At 51.9% G+C, this 22,437-nt stretch overlaps 11 protein-coding genes across 11 annotated transcripts in view; 5 read left to right on the top strand and 6 right to left on the bottom strand.

The window, feature by feature from the left end:
* ACA1_076740 (GMC family oxidoreductase) overlaps positions 1–1,670 on the bottom strand; it is a gene marked incomplete at both ends in the record, with an annotated part of 3,137 nt that extends 1,467 nt beyond the window's left edge. The window contains 8 exons of the mRNA XM_004335786.1: positions 103–239; positions 339–436; positions 510–614; positions 693–777; positions 851–891; positions 1,002–1,137; positions 1,225–1,363; positions 1,479–1,670. Coding sequence (XP_004335834.1) covers positions 103–239; positions 339–436; positions 510–614; positions 693–777; positions 851–891; positions 1,002–1,137; positions 1,225–1,363; positions 1,479–1,670 — 933 coding nt within the window. The remainder of the gene's footprint in view (positions 1–102; positions 240–338; positions 437–509; positions 615–692; positions 778–850; positions 892–1,001; positions 1,138–1,224; positions 1,364–1,478) is intronic.
* Positions 1,671–1,891: 221 nt separating this feature from the next.
* On the bottom strand, positions 1,892–2,548 carry ACA1_076730 (uncharacterized protein; the record flags this gene model as incomplete). The annotated part of the gene is made up of 1 exon (XM_004335785.1): positions 1,892–2,548. The coding sequence occupies one exon, from the start codon at positions 2,546–2,548 to the stop codon at positions 1,892–1,894; it is 657 nt and encodes a 218-aa protein (XP_004335833.1).
* Positions 2,549–3,683: 1,135 nt separating this feature from the next.
* On the top strand, positions 3,684–4,916 carry ACA1_076720 (Fbox domain containing protein; the record flags this gene model as incomplete). Its single annotated transcript, XM_004335784.1, has 6 exons — positions 3,684–3,836; positions 3,950–4,082; positions 4,168–4,316; positions 4,368–4,571; positions 4,646–4,782; positions 4,871–4,916. 6 exons carry the CDS (start codon positions 3,684–3,686, stop codon positions 4,914–4,916), a joined length of 822 nt encoding a protein of 273 aa, XP_004335832.1.
* A 1,236-nt stretch (positions 4,917–6,152) lies between these two features.
* On the top strand, positions 6,153–6,566 carry ACA1_076710 (uncharacterized protein; the record flags this gene model as incomplete). Its single annotated transcript, XM_004335783.1, has 1 exon — positions 6,153–6,566. One exon carries the CDS (start codon positions 6,153–6,155, stop codon positions 6,564–6,566), a length of 414 nt encoding a protein of 137 aa, XP_004335831.1.
* ACA1_076700 (uncharacterized protein) lies at positions 6,409–7,130 on the bottom strand (the record flags this gene model as incomplete). Its single annotated transcript, XM_004335782.1, has 3 exons — positions 6,409–6,444; positions 6,900–6,978; positions 7,030–7,130. The coding sequence occupies 3 exons, from the start codon at positions 7,128–7,130 to the stop codon at positions 6,409–6,411; spliced, it is 216 nt and encodes a 71-aa protein (XP_004335830.1).
* Positions 7,131–8,315: 1,185 nt separating this feature from the next.
* Positions 8,316–8,573, top strand: ACA1_076690 (uncharacterized protein; the record flags this gene model as incomplete). The annotated part of the gene is given in 2 exon segments (XM_004335781.1): positions 8,316–8,459; positions 8,478–8,573. 2 exon segments carry the CDS (start codon positions 8,316–8,318, stop codon positions 8,571–8,573), a joined length of 240 nt encoding a protein of 79 aa, XP_004335829.1.
* Positions 8,574–9,331: 758 nt separating this feature from the next.
* On the bottom strand, positions 9,332–10,284 carry ACA1_076680 (uncharacterized protein; the record flags this gene model as incomplete). The annotated part of the gene is made up of 2 exons (XM_004335780.1): positions 9,332–10,141; positions 10,192–10,284. The coding sequence occupies 2 exons, from the start codon at positions 10,282–10,284 to the stop codon at positions 9,332–9,334; spliced, it is 903 nt and encodes a 300-aa protein (XP_004335828.1).
* A 5,404-nt stretch (positions 10,285–15,688) lies between these two features.
* On the bottom strand, positions 15,689–16,190 carry ACA1_076670 (uncharacterized protein; the record flags this gene model as incomplete). Its single annotated transcript, XM_004335779.1, has 2 exons — positions 15,689–15,728; positions 15,874–16,190. 2 exons carry the CDS (start codon positions 16,188–16,190, stop codon positions 15,689–15,691), a joined length of 357 nt encoding a protein of 118 aa, XP_004335827.1.
* A 1,222-nt stretch (positions 16,191–17,412) lies between these two features.
* On the top strand, positions 17,413–17,832 carry ACA1_076660 (uncharacterized protein; the record flags this gene model as incomplete). Its single annotated transcript, XM_004335778.1, has 1 exon — positions 17,413–17,832. One exon carries the CDS (start codon positions 17,413–17,415, stop codon positions 17,830–17,832), a length of 420 nt encoding a protein of 139 aa, XP_004335826.1.
* Positions 17,833–19,188: 1,356 nt separating this feature from the next.
* On the top strand, positions 19,189–20,236 carry ACA1_076650 (uncharacterized protein; the record flags this gene model as incomplete). Its single annotated transcript, XM_004335777.1, has 2 exons — positions 19,189–19,575; positions 19,721–20,236. 2 exons carry the CDS (start codon positions 19,189–19,191, stop codon positions 20,234–20,236), a joined length of 903 nt encoding a protein of 300 aa, XP_004335825.1.
* An 875-nt stretch (positions 20,237–21,111) lies between these two features.
* ACA1_076640 (uncharacterized protein) lies at positions 21,112–21,589 on the bottom strand (the record flags this gene model as incomplete). The annotated part of the gene is made up of 2 exons (XM_004335776.1): positions 21,112–21,411; positions 21,473–21,589. 2 exons carry the CDS (start codon positions 21,587–21,589, stop codon positions 21,112–21,114), a joined length of 417 nt encoding a protein of 138 aa, XP_004335824.1.
* Between the last annotated feature and the right edge of the window lie 848 nt (positions 21,590–22,437).

Here is a 22,437-nt window from a genome sequence, read left to right as displayed (position 1 = left end):
TGTAATTCTCGCTCTGGAGCTTGTACTCGACACCTGTAACCGCACACACACACACACACACACACAATGAGGCAAAGAAAAAGCGCGAAGCCGCGTAAATACAATACCAACAGCGCGGGTGCGGTCGATGTCAAACAGGACGCGCGTCGCATGGGCGCCGACCAGGACCGTGAGGTTGGGCCGCTTCCGCACTTCCGGCTTGAGGAACGCGTAGGCCGTGGTGCACCGACGTCCGTTGTCTGTTCGGTGGTGGGCAATGGCGGGAAAGCCAGCGTTAGGGCAAAGTCAAGGGAAGTCAGTAGACTTTTGATTGCCTCAGTACTGGGGCGACCGGGTACCGATGGTCAGTTGGGCGTGGCCGACGCCGAGCTGTTGGCCACCGTTCAAGTCCGGGTTGTACGGAATGCCGACACTCTGGGCCGCAGCGATGAATGTGCTGTTTTGTGTGTGTGTGTGTTATGTTGGGGTAACTTTTACGAATGGGCCACGTAACGAATCCTTGGACGCACCTGGTGATGGTGTTGGGCGCCTGGACGTCGCTCACCACGAGGGGTCCATCGGCTCCCCTGTGCTTCTCGTCGTTGGTGGCCGCCGTGTGCCACGGCTCGATGACTCTGCAATCAATCGGCGGATCCACATGAGTCATCTTCTTGTTGCGCCCCACGAGAAAACATGAAACACGAACCACGAACCTGTGCTCGGACTTGCGGAAGTAGGGCAGCACCTCCTCGTACGACCACCCGGTGCAGCCAAACTCGTTGGCCCACAGGTCGTAGTCTTTTTTGTGTAATTGAATAAGGGTGTTGTGTGTGTGTGTGTGTGTGTGGTCTGGGGAGGAGCAGGCGCGTACCGCCAGGATTGCCGCGAACGTAGAGCATCCAGTTCAAGGAGCTGCAACCTCCCATGCTGCACACATGAGTGTCAGAGAGTGAGCGATGTATGTTGGGCCTCACAAAATGCCCATGATGAAGAAGAGTCCCCCATGGGGGAGAGACACGCACACTTTGCCGCGCGGCCACACGTGCACGCGTCCGTCGGTGGCATGGTGCGCCTCGCTTTGGAATGCCCAGTCCACGGGCGTCTTCTGCAGCTGAATAGCCGCGATCGGCACCGCAATGCTCTTCTCGAACGTTTCCTCTGTGTGCGCACACGCTCGAGCGTTGGTTGTGTCGGTGGTGCGGTGGGTGGTGCTAGCATGGGCGGTGGGTGATGCGTGTGACGTACCTTGGCCGGCTTCGAGCAGGAGCACGCTGACCTTGGGGTCTTCAGACAGGCGCGAGGCCAGCACGCACCCGGCGCTGCCGCCACCCACTACCACGAAATCAAATCGATGGCGCGGTGGCGCGCCCGTCGTCACTCCCGCCTTTTGTGAACAATGCCATGTGGATCATCAGGAATTAATAAGTGATTGATGCAATATAATGGAAATCAAATGATTGAATGAAAGAAAAGAGCCTTTGGGAGGGTCGGTGTGGTACGGTGAGGAGGTAACGACGGCGCAGGAGGGCGGCCAGAGTGGCGGCAACCGTGGCCGAAGAGAGGGCGAAGACCAGACCCAGCCCCCTGCGAAAGCGACGGCTGCCGCCGCCCGTGAGCGCCAGGAGGGCCGCGTCGCACGCGTCCACCAGCGCCCGGCCCATCCCCAACAGCTGCAGCAAGTACGCACTCATCCTCTTCTGCTTGCTTGCTCGTTCTTCTTGAGCGAACTGCACTCTTCCCCCCTTCAAGTAACCCTAATTTGGCGATTGGGGTGGCCTCCTGCAAAGCCCCGATTTGCCCTTCAAGCTTTTCCTCCGTGTGCGGTGTGTCGTGTCGTGTCGTGTTGTTTGTGCGTGTGCTGTGTGTCATGATGGTGTGTCGTTGTATGTGCACTACATTGGGGATAGCTCGCTTACGCGTTACAGACAAAAGTGGAGGTGGTGAGGTCCTCCGGCCACACCCAGTTCTCGTCGAAGACCAGCGGTTCGGCTTCGGCTCGATGGTCGCGCTCCTGCTGGCGGTACGGTAATCGCTGGAGAAGGAGAGCTGGCATCGAGGAAGAAGATGATGATGAAGGTGAGGAAGTGGCGCAGAGCTGCGTCTGCAGCGCCGCGATGTTGCTGTTGTTGATGTAGCTGTTGTCGTTAGAGAAGGGCAGCTGCAAGCTGAGCAAGCCCTGGTTGGTGCCATAGGGATCGACGATCAGCTCGCGTTCGAGAAGGGAGCGCTGATGGTCGCCCGCGTCCATGAGGCACGCGTGGGCAGCACCAGCAGCGCCAGTGCTATGCACTTGAAAGGAGCTGAGGTGGTGGGCATTGGGAGTCCTGGGTCGGTTAATCTGCTGATCAACAAAAGCCCAATCAAGAAGGTCAGCATGATTGGGTTCGTGCTGACGCTGCACACCCTGTTGGCGATACTTACGTATCCTCTTGGCGTGCTCCTGCTCCTTGCGTCCGATCTTCTGCGGGCGTCTGGCGGCGATCGTGGATGGAAGCTGCCGGCATGACGCTCGACGTCGAATCGGGCGACTTCGTCGAGGCATCTTGTCCACTCTCGGGCCGCGATGCATCGAGGTCGATTTGCCGGCGAATGGTCGCTTGGCTGCGTAGAAGGTGTCGTGAATTACCTGACGCGTCTGGTCTGGGTTGTGTGCGTCGAAAATGATCGTGAGATTCGTCGTGTGGCAGGCGCTACCCATCGTTGGCGTCGTGTTGTGGATGGCTTGGTTTGATTGATGCTCGATCTGGGCCAGCCTGTTGTTCTCCTCGGGCGCGGAAAAGTTACGGAAATTTTTGGCCTATTTTCTTTTGGTTTTCCAGGCCTTTTCTTTAACTCTTGCCTTTGCCGCACCTGCAGCAATCCCACAATCGACCGGCCCTCTACTGGCTAAGACCTGACCAGCCTCGCCCACCCGTTCGGTAGACACCGCTGGCCGCGATCACCTTCTTCTTCAGCCCATGGGCGAAGGAGGAGGTGCACAGCATGGCCAAGCGTTACTTCGCATACTTACCTGGCTGGCGAGGGGTGCGGCCCGTCCTCACGCACGGTGATGCCCCCCTTCAGGTGAGTCCCCTCTTCCATTGCACCAACGGTTGCGTGTGGGACTCTTGCCTGGCCGACCGAGCCTGGCCGTCCACGGCGCCCCTTTTCCAGGGTGTGTCGTGGGCAGGCTGGGGGTCAGCACAGCACAATATTTGGTAGAGTGGGCGGCAAGCTTGAGGAGCGGCCGCCCACGCCCAGCAATCAACAACAAGTACCACCAACGCGATCGTGCGCGCCACACACATTTTATGTCGACTATGACGCACAGACGTCAGTTGTCGACAGTCGGCGTAATGCAGTTCCAAGAGGACACTTCCACAATAAAAGAACGACGGGGACGGGTGAGCTGCTGGTGCGAGGCACACAAACGAGCGGGGGGGGGGCAGCAAAGGAGGATTCCATTCAATTCGGCCAGTAGAGCAGATAAGATGACCAGCGTGGCCACAGCTTACACTCGGCAGGAGCCAACCACCAGCGTGGACGAGAGTCCTGTCATAGAGGGCGCCCTCACATCGGCAGTGGTCGACGGCGACCAGGCTGCCGTACAAGCCTTAATCTTTCGTACGTTGCCATCGATGTCTTCGCGTTGTTGTGCTGCCATTCTCACCACAGAGGCATTTTTTTAACCACCAGAAGGGTGCGACGTGAATGAAGCCGACGACATGGGCCTGCGGCCGCTGCTCGCCGCGGTCAAGTGCAACAACATGGTCATGGCCCGCCTGCTCATCGACCACGGTGCTCACGTCCATCAGCAGAATTGTAAGCGATCAGAGCTGCACGCCCTGGCCGAGACCCAGAAGGGTCCCTACCCTGATGTACGGGCCCTTCTATTGATTCAAGCAGCGCACCTTTACTTATTTACCACACACACACACCACACACACCACACACACACCACACACACACACCCTTGCGCAATGCCCAACAGTTGCCGGCGACGGTTGGAGCGAGGTGGGTCAACACGGTGCAAAGATGGGTCATGCCTTCGCCCGAGGTCAAGTTCTGGCAGCTGCTCCTGGATTCCATGTGGCCTGCGCACGCGGCAACTGGCCGGTCGTCCAGTTCCTCCTCCAAGGTGCGTTGCTTGCGGGGCTCAAGCTGAGCCGACGCATTGCTGACATTCATTCGAATTAACTATTGACGCAGGCAAACAAGTGAGCGATGTCGACAAAGCCGACGAGCAGGGCGAAACGGCGCTGCACTACGCCGCGCGCTATGGTCACGCCGCTGTCGTGTCGCTCCTTCTCTCTTCGGCCGACACGCGGCTGATTAGCAAGCACGGCAACGCCGCCGAGGTGCGCCTCGTCTTCACGGCCTCTTCCCTTGTCTTCTTCCTCCTCTCGCAGTGTAGTGTTGGGCTTAGGGCTGATGGAGGCCTCAGAACGGCTGGTCAGGTGGCGAGAGCGGCGGGCCACGTGGCCGTGGCAGAGCTCATCGAAAGCTGGAGCTATCGGGCGTGTCCCCTCTTGTTCATGCCCTTCGACGCGCTGGTGCACGTGATGGCCCTCCTTGAGCCCCACGACCTGTGCTCTGTCGCCCAGACCTGCTCAGTACCCCACCCCGGCCGCCCGAGCTCGATTCGCGCCAACGTTCCTCCTTTGGGCTGACACCACCCGCACCACAGACACTGAACGAAGTGAGCAGCGACGACCACGTGTGGCGCCGCTTCTGCAATGCGCGGTGGAGCAGCGATGACAAGGGGTGCGAGGGCAAGCGATGGAAGGCGCGCCACATGGCCTGGCTCCAGCCCCGCCTCAAGCAGTACGCCACCAGTAAAGGTAAGTACTTCAACTCTCGCCCACGTTGGCGCTTTTCATCGCAAGAGAGACTCTGATCATTTACTGGCCAGCGAGAGGATTCACCGGAGCCGCAGCCTCTGCGCGGCCATCAACTAGAGGGTTTCAATCGCGCTCATTGGCTGGTCGGACGTTTCCTATTGGCCCGAGAAAAAAAGAAAAACATGGAAATCCGTGAATCTTGTTTCTGGGCGAGGAGAGGCGAACAATCACTAGAGAGATTGAAGAGAGGCGATGAAGGCAGGAGAGAAATTCGACGCCGAGGGCATCAATTCAGGCACGCAGGCCGCGTGAACGGCGTTGTGCCATGATGTGGTGGTGCTGGGGACGCTCCTGAACGTTATAGATGGCATGGTACGCCCTTCCTCCTCCTCATCATCATCATCGTCATTGTCATCATAGTCATCAGCCTCTTCCTCCTCCCCATCACTCTCTTCAGCTTCCTCTTCGTGACAAGCCCTGTGGTCAGCCCCATCTTCCTCCTCTCTCTCCAGTTGGTCATTGTATGTGCCCTCCTCAACAACTTCCTGCTCTTGCTCCTGCTCTTCCTCTTCCTCATGCTCATCATCCTCACCTGGCTCTTGTATGGTGGGGGTGTGGCTGTCGTAGGCCTGAATCTTGGCAATGAGGTCTGCCCGCCGCTTGTTGCTGAGGTGGATTTTGTGGTTGTGCTTCTTCACCTCCTGAAGGAATGTGTGCATTACGTTGTTGGTAAGTCGTCCCTGCACCCTCATGCCATGCCTTGCCAGTGTCTTGACTATAGCCCTGTCTTCATGGCGCTGCTCTTTCCGCTGTTGGTCCTGTTGCCACTCCATTTGCTTCTGGTGCAGGAAATGGACTGCCTTGCAAGCATGGATCTCTGCATGCATAGGCTGTGCTGCAAGGAGCTCACATGCTTCTTTGCACAGCTGGTGTATGTTAGCCCCATTGCTGCCCTGCAATGAATAGGAAAGGCAGGGAGGGTATACCCCATACTGATCATACTCCTGCAGGAGGTCTGGATCGTTGGGGGCCTCCTCCATGGCAAGGAAGCCTGGGAGAGTCACTGCTTGCAACAAGTAGCTCTTCATGTGGAAGAGCCAGTCAACTTTGGCAAAGATCCACTCAACATCTCACATAGTGGTATGTAGGTGGAGGGAGTGGAGGTTGGGATTGGTGGTGTACTCACCCCCACGCAGGAAGTTACTGTTGAATTTTGTGATGGTCTTGATGATGGCACACAGGTAGAGCCGCACGTAGACAGCATGCCGTGCTGCTAGAGGAGGAGGACCAGATGGCTTCTGTTTCTGGGTTCGTCCCACCCTTGTGTTGCATTGGCCTGTGATTGTGGAGGGCATGGTGACGGTGGAGGGCGCAGTGATGGTGGAGGGCGCAGTGATGGTGGAGGGCGCAGTGATGGTGGAGGGCACAGCAATGGTGGAGGGCGTGATGATGGTGGAGGACGCAGCAATGGTGGATGGTGTGGTGATGGTGGAGGGCACGGCAACGGTGGAGGGCACGGCAACGGTGGAGGGCGCAGTGACGGTGGAGGGCACGGCAACGGTGGAGGGCACAGCGACGGTGGAGGGCGTGGCATTATTGATGTTACCTGTCACCACAGGCACTCCTTGGACCATTCATGAAGCATCTGCCAAAAATCAACATGGTGGGGGAGTACTGTACCCATATTCAAGAGCTGCACAACACCATCTCTGCACTCCCAGCTCCCATGCATGGAGAGATACCAAAGGTATATCAGTGGGTACCTAATGGAAAGTGATGGTTAGTGATACTGCAATGTTGGTGATGGTGTTGTGGTGGTTGTGGTAGGTGTGGGCGTGGGCATGAGCGTGCATGTGCGCGTGGGCGTGGGTGTGGGCGTGGGTGTGGGCGTGGGCATGGGCGTGCATGTGTGCATGGGTGTGGGCGTGCACGTGGGCGTGGGTGTGGGTGTGGGCATGGGCGTGAGCGTGGGCGTGGGCGTGTGGGGCGTGGGTGTGCATGTGGGGGTGAGGGTGGTTGTGGTGGTTGTGGTGGTTGTGGTGGTGAGGTGTACCATTTTAGTACTTGGTGTGCAACTTGGTCTGTGCTCACAAATCGCACTTGTGTGACCCTCTGAATAGGGTTGCCCTTGATGCTGAACTGCTGCATGAAGCCTTCCCACTTGCCCTTCCACTCATGACTGAACTGCTGTGCAAGATGGTACATTGTGGAGGTGAACTGATTAAGGTACGTCCTCACATCATGGGGGCGTTGCATTGGCTTGAGGTTCCACCACTCCTTTCCCACCTTCTTCGCCACTCTCTTCTCCCACTCCTTCATGCACAGGCTCATGATGTGATCACCACAGCCCTTCTCCACCAGCAGCCTGTATGCCACTCCCTTCTTCTTTGCCTGCTCCTCTCTCTCTTGGTCAAGGGCCACTCTGAGTCCCTTTTTCACTCCTCAACTTATATCTGCAGTGTTGTTGAAGGTGATGGAGCAGATGGTGTCAAGGTCTGTGTCCTGCACTCCTTGCTGCTGCTGCTGTGCTTGTAAGTCATCCCACATCTGCGCCACCTTCTTAGCTTGCTCTGCTGCTGTTTTCCCCTCAATCATCTCCAGCACATCAATCACAAATCTATCTTTGACCCCCCCTAGACCCAATCAGCTTTTTCCTCCAGCCTGCATTCCTGGGATGTTGGGGCCCTCTAACAAAGAGCAAGCAAGAGCAACAACAAGGCTTGAGCATGGGGACCCTTTTGTGAGGTGGGTCAGCCTGGCCACTGTGCAGCCACCAAGGGTTGCCTGCCAGTTGGTGGCTGGGTGACTGTGCGCCAAGTCATGTTACTGTGCACATGCTCTCTGACCTCACAGCCATGTGCCCATCAGAGCAGTGACAGGCACACACATGCACACACAAAGAGGGAGTGACAACAGCAGCACAGGGCAGGACAAGGAGGAGGAGGAGACACAGACATCTGCAGCATGCATCAGCTTGACCAACTCAAGCAAGGAGCGCCACGCCTCCCAAAATAAAAAAGACAAACACAAACACCACACACAGCCTCTTCCCCAGCCCTCACCCCACCCTTGCTGCTGCTCCACTGCCTGCTTGGATGGCGTTCCAGTGCACACACTTACACCACTGCGCCACTGACCTCAGCCCAGCATAAGATTGTTGTACAAAGGGCCCAACTCATGATTTACAACGAATAAAAATACAAACAGATTATTGTTCAGAATCCAAATCATCACAGCTCAATCTTTCATCATCAGATCTCCACCTTGGCATACTTGCACATTCAGTTGTGTCACAGGCCCTGACATCGTTGTTGTTGACCACAACTTGAAAGAGGTCATCAATCTCAGACAGTTGATCCCAGAGGCACACAATCTCAGATATGATCTTGGAAATGTTTGGTCACTGCATTGCATTCCAGCCAGTGCCAACGTTTTTCATTACCCATGCTCCAACCTTGTGAGGTCACTTGGATGAGAAACACAGAAGCATGGGCTCTTGGAAGATACAGCACAACCATGCAATCCACACACAAGCGCCCCTACACCAACAACAATGACTCCACAACCACATGCAAGCATGTCCACACCAACAACAATGGCAACTACTCTGCCACCATCACTGGCTTCCTGAGGGAGATTTGGAAACACATCTGCACCTACGTCATTGAGTGGCTCCAGGTGCCATTTGTGTGCAGAGATTTCCTCGCCATCTTTGAAGAGCTCCACTACGAGCCCAAGCCACCTCACACCAAGTGCTCACCTCAAGGCGATTGAACGCTCCACAGATGTGTTTTTCAAACACGTTGGTCAGTTTCACCCCATCAACACCACCCTATTGGATTGGATCCTTGACAACTACAATGGACAATTAGATTGCAAAACAGGCTCATATGCATTCAGCAATGCGTTCATTCATAGCTTTGTGTGGAGTGGGGGCACTGTTGATGAGATCAAGGGACTTGAGCACTGGGGGCGACTTGACTACTCCTACTGTGAAGTGCTCACTGGTGCTGTGTGCAAGGCCAATTGGGACCTCTTCTGTTACCTCTTCCACAAGAAACCAGCATTGTTGTGTAAAATCAATGACTTGGGCTCATGCAGTGGGCCTTCAATTCGAAAAATGCATTATATTGCTCACTCCCAAGGTCATACTAATAGGAGTTTATTAGCTAAAGTGAGACTGAGAGAATATTGAGCTCATGCACCCCTCTCCATGCCCCTTCTGACCCTCCTCCTCTTTGCCATGCACAAGACAGCCAGAGCAAGCAAGCAGAAGATGACGACACTGGGAGGGCTGGGTGGGAGATGTGTTGGTTGCAAGACAAGAAAAAGAAAAAATGAATAACTCCTGTGACCTTGCTGGGGGAGCTTCCCTAAAAAGGGGCACTCAATGCTGCAGACCTTCCATCCAGGCTTGCAGTGGAGAAAAGACCTAGGAAATATCCTTGCTTGCAATAAACTTTGTTGTTGTCACAATGGGCAACAACTACCTTTCTCTTGCTTGCTCCCAAGGTCATACTAATAGGAGATGGTCAGAGACCAGACCCTAGAATGAGGGTGGAGGCGCCAACCTTGGCAGTCTCCACTGTGTGGAGATACCTATTGACCACACCACTGCACCACCCACTGATGGCCATAATCTGCTTGCACTGCAGGCCACCCATCATGGCTGCTGTGGCACCACCAATGTGCAGTGAGTGCAATGACACCATGGTGTTCAGCTCACACTTGTCAGATGGCCCTGGCACCACCACTTCCAATCCATGGCCCAACACCACCACCCTGGTGGTGACCCAGAGTAGTATGGGCCACCACAGCTGGGCCTCCCACCATGGCACAACAATCATCCCAATCACCCAACACTCAACAAGGTGCTGCAGCACCCAGAGTATGAGGTAGAAGGGAGGCACCAGCAGGTTCACCTCACCCACCCACAACACAGAGAATGCATCCTGCACCTCAGTTCCCAGAACCAGGAACAGGCTGTTGAACCTTGGCGCCTGCACATTGATGTGATCAGCAAAGCAGTCAATCATCCATGGACCAAGCTGCAGGTGCATGAGGCAGAGAAACCTTGCCTGCATGGTCCAGTCATTGTGGTCCACCCACCACAATGCAGCATCCACCTCAACATTGAGACTCCCCTTGATCCACACCACCTTGTAGAGGCAGGCGCCAATCCAGTTGAGAAGAGCATAGATCTGCTTGACAATGAGTGTCATGTTGAGGTCAGCTCCACCACTGTTCACCAGATACACCAGCGCCATGGTGTTGTCCATGTGGCACTCCACTTGCCACCTGTGCAGCAGGTGTGCAAATGACGCCAGACCATGAAGGACTGCCTGCAGCTCCAGCAAGTGGATGGGTTGCTTCCTCTTGCCTCAGCCTGCACCAGCTTCAGCTTGGGAATGAAGATCTGGCTGCACTGAAGGTCCAGCTGCAGCCCCAGGACTTCCACCAGCTGGGTGGGGTCCCACTGGCCCATTCTTGTTCTCAGTGGCACAATTGTCAGCAGCACAATTGTCAGCCTGCAGGTAGAGGATAGAAGGGCGAGTGTTGGAGGTGGTGTTAGTCAAAATGTGAGTTTGGATGTGGTGAAAGAGTGTGGAGATGACAAGGTTAGCATCTTTTGGCCAAAAGGGCTGAGGGTGTAGAAAGAGGTGTTTGCCATGGCTGTGGTCAATGAGACCACCAAGAACCATGGTGAACTGGTTGCCAAAGTGCATCCAGGCCTTTGGCACAGGAGTGTGGGTGGGGAGAGGGAGTGGGTTGGAGTAGTCAATGATCAGGCTCATGTAAAGACTTGGTCAACTTGTTGCTTGGTGGCATCGGTCCTTGTAACTGAGGCGTTCTGCAGAAGAAAGTGCAAGGTGGTGAGTCCATGCACTTGCAAACTGTGCTGCCTCAAGAGGGCTTTTGGCTCTCAAGCGTTGCTGTGCAAAGTCAATGCAAGCAGAGCACTTGCCAAGGCATGAGTTCTTAGGCAACTTCACATAGGCAAAGTGGGAAGCAATGTGTTTGAGCATAGCAGAATAGGTGAGCACAGGAACAGTTGAGGGATGAGCATTGGCACACATAGAGTGCACTTCTCGCCAAGTCAAAGAAATAGGTAAGTGGATGGTGGCATCAGGAAGGCGATCTCCAATAACATCAAAGAAAGTGGTTAGCCATAAGTGGGTATTTGAGGTGGCATTTGAGGGACGTTGCTGTCCAGTGGTGTTGTGTATTGGGACACGCCCACCAGAAATGAAAATCTGTTTAGCAGAACGCCACTTCTTCCTGCTGAAACCATGCACCTTGTAGAGCAGCAATGTGAGGTGGGATAACAAATGTAAGGCCGCAATAAAAAGGGTTGGCACCTTTTGGAAAGCATTCAAACACACTGGAGAACCATTGAGTCGCAACTTGAAGTGGCACTCAGGTAGTGTTGAGACACAGCTGGCTGACATGATGTTGATGATGTAGGTGGTGCAATTGCATTCATTGAGATCTGCAAAGGGTTGTGTGATGTTGAGAATGTCAGCAAAGGAGAAGTTATCAAGGCATTTCTTACAACAACAGAATGATGCAAGAACAGTATTGATGTGATCATTGCTGACAAGCAGGCGACGCTTTTTGGGGATCCACTCTTCAGCAGTTCAGAGAACTCTCTTCCTTGGAGTATGAGCTGTGGCTCATAAGGACTGGCCGAAGATTGGGGATAGTAGGGTAGAGGCGAGGACCTCTGTGTTGGTGGGGAGAGAGTGGCTCATGGAGGTGGAGAACAAGTGAATGACACTGGAGAGGTATTTAAACATTTGGTGTGATACCTCCAATTCCCAACAGCCACATAACGGATAGATCAAGACCAAGCCTCACAAGCAGCCAGTGGTGTGCCAGTACTCCACAGGCAACACTGAAGAGCAACACAAGGAGGCCACCAGACTACTTGCCCTGCCCGACCTGGAGCTAGGTATGTACACTTTGTGTGTTTTTACTGTTCACCACACTGACAAGTTCCAAACCAGTGCGCATCAGTTTTTTTATTTGTCAACTCTTTTCCTGATGCGCATTGGGGTTTTTATTTGTCAACTCTTTTCCCAATGCACATTGGGGTTTTTATTTGTTGACTCTTTTCCCAATGTGCATTGGGTTTTTTATTTGTTGACTCTTTTCCCAATGTGCATTGGTTTTATTTTCGACCTGTGAGAACCATGTTCTCTAACAGTTTGTGTTGCTGACCTCAACCTTACTATTCAGAAACGAAAATTCATACACTCCTGAATTTCCAATCACTTCAGTCCAACCCCAACATCATCAGCGCCAGCCTTCAGGTGACCTGCAATGACCAAGCAATTCACCAGCAGAAGGAGCAGCTCAATTGCATCAACCCTTCAACTTTGCACCATACCTGGGTTCAACCCACATCACACCACCTTGACGTGCAGAACTGCACCATCTTTGGTACAACTCCTCTTTTCGTTCTGGCAATGTGTAGATGCTTTCACTTGCTAACCACCTGCACTGCCATCAGAACAGCATCGCCCAGTGACAGTTCCAGGAATTCGTCACTTGCTGCAGTCTGTTGTGGATGGAGGGTGTCTCACAACCAAGCCCTTCATTGTTAGATTTCTCAATGAAGATGAGCGCCTTGACTGAAACAATGTTGATGAGTTTGGTATTACTTCCCACACCACTTCATTTTAGCTGCACTCATGGCCATACAGTTTTTAGGCTATTCACAATTCCCAATGCACATTGGTTTTTTTGGGTACTAACTTTTAACCTTCCAGAGGCCATTGATTGTAACCACAGAGTTGTGGTCTGGAACCTCATTGAGCACTGGCAGTGGGAGAATGTCTATGAAGTTGTGCCAGCAGCTGCAGGGATGGAACTCAGCTGGATCATCCTCAACTGCATCTCCAGCTTTGAGAACTACATCAACTCAGTGGGCTCAGTCATCCTGAATGCTTTCAAGAAGGCCCTGAACTACTACACCCTTGGCCAAAACCCACTCTTCCAGATCACATGTGGCAAAAAAACTGTTACTGACTACAATGCTCTCGCTGAGCACCTGGTATGTCCACCACCTTTGTATTTCAAACCATTACTCATCACCCCACACCTCACAGAAAACACTTGAGGGTCATGCTGCACCAAAGCCCACCACTCTGCAGAAGTACTCAACTACCTTAAGGGCCCTGTTCCATGCTCCAGGAGTGGTGGAGTATGTTATTTCTACTCTAACTCTTCACCTTTGTTTTGAGTCCTCGCTAACTGTTCCCCTTTTCCAGTCTTATCAAGGAACTCAATTGCCTCGTTCCAGAGGGTCAGGTGTTCATCTCCCTTGACAACCTCAACTCTGGTGCCTTCAGGGAATTGAGTGCCAACGACATGATCACTGTGCTTCATCATTATAAGTGCTATCAACACCAAGCCCCTTCCAAGAGTATGTCCTTTCTCTTTAGTTCTTTTGTTCTTCTCCCCACAAGTCTAACTACTTCCCTCTTGCCAGAGAACTTCTGGTCGCTAATCACCAACCACTGGAGCATGATCAAAAGGCAGATGGAGGCCTTTCATCAGGCCGTTCATGCAGCCATGGAGGCTGACTGCTGCTGTGAAGATCCTGAGGAGCTTCACCACATCTGGGACTGGATCTGTGTTGTGGAATACATTGCGCCGCGTGGTAAAAACATTGAGATTGAGCAGCCCCACAGCATCACCTCTGAAGTTGTCAACACGTTCCGCAAGCACCTGTTCCAGTTGAAACTTCTCAGTGATGAGGCAGAGGAGACCACACCTCGCCAGTTATGAGGGGAGATTGCATGTGCCACTGCAGCTTCTTGAGCAGAGGAGGCATCCCTTGCCTCAATGTCCACAAGTGAACAGCGCTGGCGTCTTTCTGCATTGGCCAAGGGGAAAATGGTACAAATCAACTCCTTCCTGTTCCAATTCACACCCCATTACTTTCACTTACACCACTATTATCTGACTTCAGCCTGCAGTACCCACTGCTGCTGAAGCTTCTGGCACCACTCTGACCACCCCAACCAGTACTTTTCATTTTGCTGGTAAAGTTCCAAGCTCACCACATGCTTGTTCTTTACAGCTACCAAGAAATGTGGCAAGGGTAAGGCTGAAGAGGAAAAGTCGCCATCTACCATCAAGCACAAGGCAGAGCTTGCTCTCCACAAAAAGTATCTCCCCCAATTCACTGAGCCGCTCACCAAGCTTCTTGGCCAACCAACACAATTCCATGAATGGCCAGTGCGTTTATTGGCCTGCATTGCTTTCCTGATGCGCATTGGTTTTTTATTTGTCGACACTTTTCCCAATGCACATTGGTTTTTCACTTATTCCTGTTGTCCACCAGTTTTTTTCTTCCACAGGTGTTGATCTACATGCACAACTTTACCATCCACAGTGCAGACATTCCTCTCAACATCAACAATGCAGCAACTCACCTATTGAAGTCTTACAGCATTGGATTCTACATCTCCTCATCTCCCTCCAACATCGCCAACGCCATCACCTCACTCAAGTCACACTCCACCCTCCAGGTCTTCCACCTACTCCACTTCTACTACAGCTCCCCAACTTACTCCAGCTCCATGCCCACCTCTGAACCTCTCATCAGTGGCTTTGATGTTCTCATCTTCAGCCACAAGAGGGTTAACATGTCTGCCATCTGGCATCCTCTGGCCAGCGACACCATCCCTGAACCCTTCTGCTATCTGCACCACATCCCCATCCCACACCCAACGTGTGAGGTTGTCCGCTCTGCTCCTGCTTTCCTCACTGCTCAATCATTGGACCGCACCCCGCTTCACATTGGCCTCTACAGCTTCCTCATCCAGAGCTTAGAGCTTCCCAATCCTTCTCCCCACCCCATCACATCGCCCACCACCCCCTACCACATTCTCTATGAGGCAAATCCCACCTACTACCTCTCCTTCTGTGCTGCCCTTTACTCCAGCTTTGTCTGCCTCTCCTCTACCCCCATAGCAGAGGGCAACATCTCCTCTCTTGGCAACTGGCTCCTCACCTTCCACTCTAAATTCCTGGAGGAGTCAGATCTCACAGCCATCACTTCCTTCCTACAAGGCCTAACTTCACATCCTGCCCTTGCCCCTCTCACACCCAAGACCAGCTCCTCCTCCTCTTCTGGTCCATGGAAAGTGCAGAAGTCCATTGGCTAATGTTTCCCTCCACTCTGTTCTGTTCCTCATTCCAACAAAATACATTTGCCCTTTTTTACACTTATGCCTTGAAATTCTTCATTGGCCCCATCTGCTTTTACCATGACCTACACCATTTTTCCCTGTTTTGCCACTCTCTGTACATAATTTGCCAAAACCACTCACACACCATGTTCACAAAAGTACTGCTTTCGCTGCACATACACATATATCACTTGTACAGATTTTACTTAACAAAAGGTGCCACTGGCACCTTTTTCCAGACACAGTGTTTTGGGCATCCTGAAGGGCGACCCTGAGCACTACTCAATCTGTCTCACCTTCACTGATGAGCCTGCCGTTGAGTCAGTCAAGGTGGAGTTCACATGCATGCTGGTGTGCAGCACAATTGAGTCTGAGTGGGCTGTTGACAACATCATCCTGCTGCACATCCAGAGAGTGCTGATTGGATCCTCAATTGAGGTTGGATCCAACAGTTTCTCCTTTGAACTGCTGGGTGTGGTGGGATGTGTTGGGTTTGCACTGTCCTGCTCCTTCATTGATCTGGGCAATACAAGAGGCACACATGCTCAGTGAGGATGGTGAGTGCATCACCAAATGGGATCACACTGACATGTACCACAACACCCACCACAAGTTTGGTGACTTGAAGGCCAAGGTCAACCTCAAGGTTGGGCTGTGTGAATTCAGACCCTTCATGTGCAAAGCAGATCATGTGACCATGATTGGGTCCAGTGGTGGCAACTTCATCCTGCACATCAGAACTGGACACACCAACAATTCAGCAGAACCCATGGTGATCAAGATGAATCTGTACATGCTCAAATATGTGGGCTTTTTGTTTGAGTAACAAAGATCACTGCAATGGACACAACACTGTGACAATGGCGTGGCACGATTCCTTGCCAGGAATGAAAGCTGGCCAGGGCTTCATGATGCCATTGGGGCCATTGCTGTAGGAGAGCACCCTGGCAGCTTGCATCATCTTGACACGACCATTGAGAAACTCCATCCACTGGACAAACTTGCCATCACACATGATCCCCAGGTAGGCGTTGTTGACCACCTGGTGCACACTGGTCTTGCTCAAGTATGTTGAGAACTTCCAGTGCACACTGATGTGGCCTGTTTTCCAGTTGATGATGATGCCATCCTGCAGGATTGTCACTGTGGTGTTGGTAAAGTATTGGACAAAGGTGTCAAAGTTGGCCATCGCCCCAGCAGAGCTTGGTCATTGGATAGGCAAACAGGATCTTCAGGTGGAGGATCCAGGTGAAGGATTTGCAGCATGGTTCAGCCCACACTCTGGTGTGCTTGAGCACCAGATTGTGGATCTTCCTCTTGTGATGATTGAGTGTGTGGCTTTCACCTCTGTAGATCACCTGATTCATGTTGTGTGGCAGGATCCTGAGATAATACAAATTTTTATTCATCAAAGTTGTTGTCATTGTTGCACTTGAAGATGAGATTGTAATCATTGCTTTCATCACTGAAATCATCATTGTTGTAGTCACTCTTGAGGAAGCTGTTGTAGTTGTCATCTGACCCTATTGGCTGTTTCTTGATGTTGTTGAGACAGATGGCTTGTTGCAGTTCTGCAGTTTTGATCTTGGTGATGGCACACTCCAAGAGCTCTTCATTGGTCACATTTGTGCCCAGGAGTGGTTGCTGAAACTGCACAAACTTGTGGTTTGTTGGTTTGGGTTTGGTCTTTGGTGTGTGCTCAAATGATGGATCTGGACATGTGATGTGGGTGTTAGTTTGGATGTGAGGGGGACAGCAGGAAGAGCTCATGGCGATGTGCTGCCTTGACAATTTTGATGTGCATGATGCTGCCATCATCACAATGGCGCCATCAGTTGGTCACACCAGGTGTGTAGAGCAAGTCCCACTTGGGCAGTTTGGTTGGGATCTGACTTTCATCCACAATGGACTCCATTTCAGGATCATGATCCAATTGGCCAATGGGATGAATGATGCAAATGTCCCAATTCCTCCAATGATGACAACCTTGTTGGCTCATGGACATTGTGAGAGAGTGTGTTCAATTGAGGTCGCTGTGAGGGTGGTTTTGTGATTCATGTGACAAGGCAGCTGGCCATTGTGGGTGAGGGCAATGAGTTGTTTGCTGAGGGCATGGCAGGCAAACCTGCAGCTGGTGTGGGGGCCAATGATGACTGAGCACTCACTGGCAATCCAATACATCAATGACACCATCTGCGCATCCTTGAATTTGTGATGCAGTTTGTATCCACAAACTTGTGCAACGCTGTCCTTGTCCACACATGTGATGATGTGGATCCCAGCCAGGTGAGTGGGCTTCATGGTCTGATGGACGTGAAAATGAGAGAATGGTGTTTCCATTGGTGCTGTTGTGTTCAGATTTTGTGATGGGCAGACACATTTTTTCTCATGGGCCATGATGTACACCCATAATGGAATCCAACAAATGTCCCCATCACTGCAACTTCTACAAGACCCAGAACAAGTTGCTGCAGCTGCCCCATGTCTCCATCCTGGAGGCCAACACCGCAAGCACATTCAACCCCAACATGGGCCAGGTGGCTGATGCCCAGTCACTGGTGAGTGGGTGCAACTGGATGATCAAGTGGAATGCACCTGTCAGCATTAACAGAAACGCCATGGTGACCAGATCTGGGTTCAAGTACAATCTTGTTGGTCCCATCCCAGGCCACTACTCGAGCCTGTACAACCAGATTGTCACCAGCATGCATCAGATCAACATGCCATACTGGCTCTTCAAGGGTGACTACAAGTTCACCATCCAGCCATATGATCCAAGTGCTGGCGTTGGCTACACCACCATGTTCTGTTTCTCAAATCATGGTCATTAGTCATCATGGATGGGGCGGTGGGCGTACCTCCTCTTCTCAATGGTGTTCACAATCAGATGCACCAGTACACACCTGCATGCCATGCTTTGCCACAGTCAGCACAAGCAGGGCCCCAATGACAGATCTGATGATGCCAATGATGAATGTGTCCACCTTGCACTTGATCTGCTGGTTGCACATGGCGATTGATGCCTCCAATCTGCACCAGAAGGACGCCTCAACACCCATCATCATGGCGCAGATCTCCTTGTCAGGCAGCAATTCCCAGAATCTGTACCCTCCCAGCAATGGGCCACCCATGTAGAGTGTGTGCAGTGGCTCTTGGATGGTGTTGTCCACTATCCAGCTGATTGTAAATCTCACAGTATCCATGTTGATGCACACAGTGACAAATTTTATTTTGGACACACCAATGGTCACCCATGACAACCACTGGGCACACACAAATGTTGGTATTGCTTGGGATCAGCCATCCAACCAACACATAACACACACACCATGGCCACTGAAGAGGATCACACCACCATGGCCATATCCATGTTTTGCCACACCTGGGTGAAGCAATGGAGTGACATGGGTGAGTTCATCAGCATCAGCATCCACTGGATGTTTGCAGATTTGCTGCTCAACAGCACCACATGAGACACCAAGTGGCAATACAACCTTTACCTTGCAATGACACACAGCAGCCACACCACACTTTCCAAGCACCAATACATGATGTGCGCCAACAACCCATTCCAGATAACAGCCCTGTTGCTTGCCTGACGCAAACTGCAACTGCACTTCATCACAGCCCAACGACCTTGCAATGCACACAAGGAGGCCATTGACACATACATCACCAGCAAGCTCTCCAAGCATGTCTACAATGACCCCAAGAACACACCAGTCATGGAGGCCGTGCTTGAACAATTCATGGCCAACATCACTGGCAGCATTGCATACAGAGAAACCATATGTGTGCCACTGTAGCAAACTTTTTCACACATACCACCATGACCAACACTGTTGCAACATCCCATGAGTGGCCCTGGGAGGCGCTCTTGCTATCATGGGGATGGCACTCATGAGCACATAGACAGCATGTGTGAATGAACACACCACCAGCCGCAAGCCACACAATGCCAAGACCTTCTATCACTACAAGCACAACAACAACCAGCTCAAGTACAACCACGAAATTGAGAGCCACCTCAGCTTCAGCAGGTTCATGCTCTACATGCCTGACAATCAACTCAACAAGTTCAAGTGGCTCTACCTCGCCAACACCCACCACAGCATACCATCCTACTTCATCAAGCAGCGCACCAACTACTTTCTGTTCTTCTTCAATCTCAATTTCCACCATGCATGATGTCACAGGACAATATCAACACCATCGTCGCCATCATCCAGAAGCTCATGCACAAGCTCTACACACAGCTGGATGACTACAAACTGCAGCTCATCATCTATCAGTCACCCATGTCATTCAACAAGCCCAGTTCACCAATGTACAAGTTCAGCCTCCATGGTTTCTGGCCAGGCGTCAAGGTCAATGTGCAGGTGGCATGCACCATCTGCTGCACCATCATCCACCACCTCCACAAGGCCTTTGGCAAGTGGCCAGCCTACAATCAATGGGTGAGTGTGCTCAATGAGTCAGTCTACAAGCCCAACAGCTTGCACATGTTTGCATCAGCCAAGGCCAAGAAGTGCCATGCATGTGGCAGCAAGGGCAAGACCAAACCCAAGGAGATGGTGCTGTGTTGTACCACTGATGTGCATCCAAAGTGCAAATGTGTCACTCCCAATCAGCTCCTGCCCTGCATGACATGTCTTGAGGTCAGCAAGACGCACATTGGTCATGCCTATCATCAATGGATCAGGCGCCCCACAACCACAGGAGCTCAACATGCTGCAGCACAACCTCAATGCCCAGTTTGACTGCTGCACTCTACATCAGCCCAATGGTGTGCTCATGGAACCACCCAAGATGCTGGATTGGGTCAAGAAGATCAAGGAATTGGATCTCATTGATGGCCTCTCTCAAGATGAGCTGAGGCGCCAGCACATCCACAAAGAGCGCCATATCACAAAGGGAATCAGCAAGAGGGAGCGAGTCAGACCACACAATCCCAACTACAAGGTCAGCCAACAACCTCTCACAATCAATTGCAATTGCATCATCTGGCTGCTAATGGAGACCCTGTGCGCCAAACACCACTACATGGACTGCAAGAGTGTGACATCAGTTGAGTACAAGGCCACTGGGGGCTACTACATCACCAAGACTGACTGCTGGTGGTGCCCCAACAAGGAGGCCAAGCACTGTTCCAACACCATCTGGTTCTTTGTTGTATTCAACACCATCAAGACCAAGTGCTATAAGCACAACAAGATCATCATGCCCAGCTACTGATGCCACTGTGCTGACCTCTCATGCAATTCCATCCCAACGCCCATGGAGCTACACAAGCTGCTCTTCCCAAGCCTCCTCAAGGCCAAGCGCAACAATATCCTGCTTTGCAATGCAATGGGCAAGATGGATTGTGCAAGCCAGGATCCAAACAAGCACATCCAGGTATGGCAGGTCAGTGCAATGAAACCCATCCCAAAACTCAAAACTGGCCACAAGCAATCTGCTGATATGGGATCTGAGGACAAGTGATCTGATCATGATGACAACAACACCTACTCAAAACACACACACATTTCAAAAAAGAAATGGCGAAAGTGGAAGCAGCAGTGGTGCAAAGTGCACAATGAATGAAGTGACTGCAATGAGGACTTTGATGAGGATTCATCATCAGATGACAGTGATGCTTGTGTGATGCCATCTTGGGTGTTGCACATGAGCTATTGACAAGATGTATTCATTCAACACATGAGTCCCACCACCACCATTATTGTGATGAGTGCAATGAACAGCCACATCTGTTGCTTCATGGTCAGACCAAAGAGCTTTTTGCAGCGGTGTTCCACATCTTCATCATTGTCATCATCATCATAATTGTCACATGATTTCATGTGATCATTGTACTTGGCCAGGTGGATGTTGACACCACACTTGGGACAGGTCCTGCAGCATGCCATGATGTGCATGCTTCCAGAATTCACATGGCATGAGCAGTGGCATGCGTCCAATGGGCAAGAACAGCAACTCAGCATGGTGTGAGGCCAGAGTGGATTAGACAGCCATGTGATCAGGTGATCATTGGTGTTGTGGTGCATGATGATGGGGATGACACCAATTTCCATGTTGCATGCAGACACATATATTACAAAGGGCTTCTTTTACCACTGCCTGTAAATGATGAAGCCCACAGCGCCCAGGGTGAGCAGCACACCAATCACCAGGAGCCACTTCTCAAGATCATGGCTCTTTTTGGGAGGAGATGGGGTGGGAGCCAGCAGTGGGGCGTAGGGTGACACCAGCTTGCCAGCATTGGGTGTGGGTGCATAGGGTGTGTGGGACATGATGGGGATGCTCTCCAACAGCGCACCCATGGTACCATAGGTCTCCTTGCCAAAGGGCGCACCACATGTGTTGACTGCCTTGTAGATGTGTTGATTCTGGGAGGACATGGTGGTTTGCTTAAGTGCACATGAAAAAACGCAGTGTTCACTGGTCACCAAAGATGTCAGCATTGAACACAATCTTGGCCAACACCACCACAAGGATGGCCATCAGCATGAGCAGCGCCAGCATCCATGCAACATTGGTGTGGGCGCTATGGCTGAGGAGCTTGATGGCAATGGACCACATGGCCATGTTGATGAGTGCTGAGGCAAGGGTGTAGATGTGCTGGTGTGTCCAGCCCTTGTGGATCAGATCAACAGGAGGAGGTGCTGTCAGTCAACTGGATCAACATCCTGATCAAGCAGGAGCTCAAATGCTGCATTCAAAAGAAAGACTCCTCTTGTGGCCTGAAAGCACATCATCAGAGATGCCTGGTGTGAGAACTGTTCACTCACCTCAGATTCTACAACCTTTGTTAATACTTGATTGTAATTTGCACAACAGAACACAACATGGGCCTCCAATGTGGTGACCTACACGCCATGCAAGCCCACTCAGGTACAGTCCTCAGAGGTTGATTTTTCTTGTGTCATTATGCAAGTTATTCCCTGTTTCTGGTTTATTCCACAAAACAGGTCAAGACCAAGATTCTCAAGGCTGATGGTCTAGACTGTGGGATGGGTGGATGCACAACTGCCATGTGAGAGTTGGTCAAGCTTCAGGTATGTTCAGTGCTCTGTTTGTTGCACAAGTTAAACTTGATACAGCTTTAATGACCATGATTTTGACAGGAGTGGGCTCCAGTGACTGGTGAGGTCACACATGACACTCTCCCATCACTCAAGCAAGTCCAGGCTGTTCTTGCCAATGGCAGGAAGAAAGCCCAGATGCAAGGTGGGACCATCATGGAGAACATCAACTGTACTCTGCATCACCCTCTACCCTGGCCCACATGACCCATGGGTGCATGACACCATTGCTGCACAAAAACTGTTTGTCTGTGTCCTCATCCCCAAGCAAGCAATGGAGCTTGTCCACCAATTCAGTCAACACCTTGTTGGCCTCAATGGGATCTTCAAGCTCAGCAAGCAACAGTGGCC

Source organism: Acanthamoeba castellanii (genome assembly GCF_000313135.1).
Source record: "Acanthamoeba castellanii str. Neff unplaced genomic scaffold scf7180000084612, whole genome shotgun sequence".
In the NCBI taxonomy this organism is placed as follows: domain Eukaryota; phylum Discosea; order Longamoebia; family Acanthamoebidae; genus Acanthamoeba; species Acanthamoeba castellanii.
Note: the sequence above shows the minus strand (reverse complement) of the source record. Positions and strands in the feature narration are given on the sequence as shown.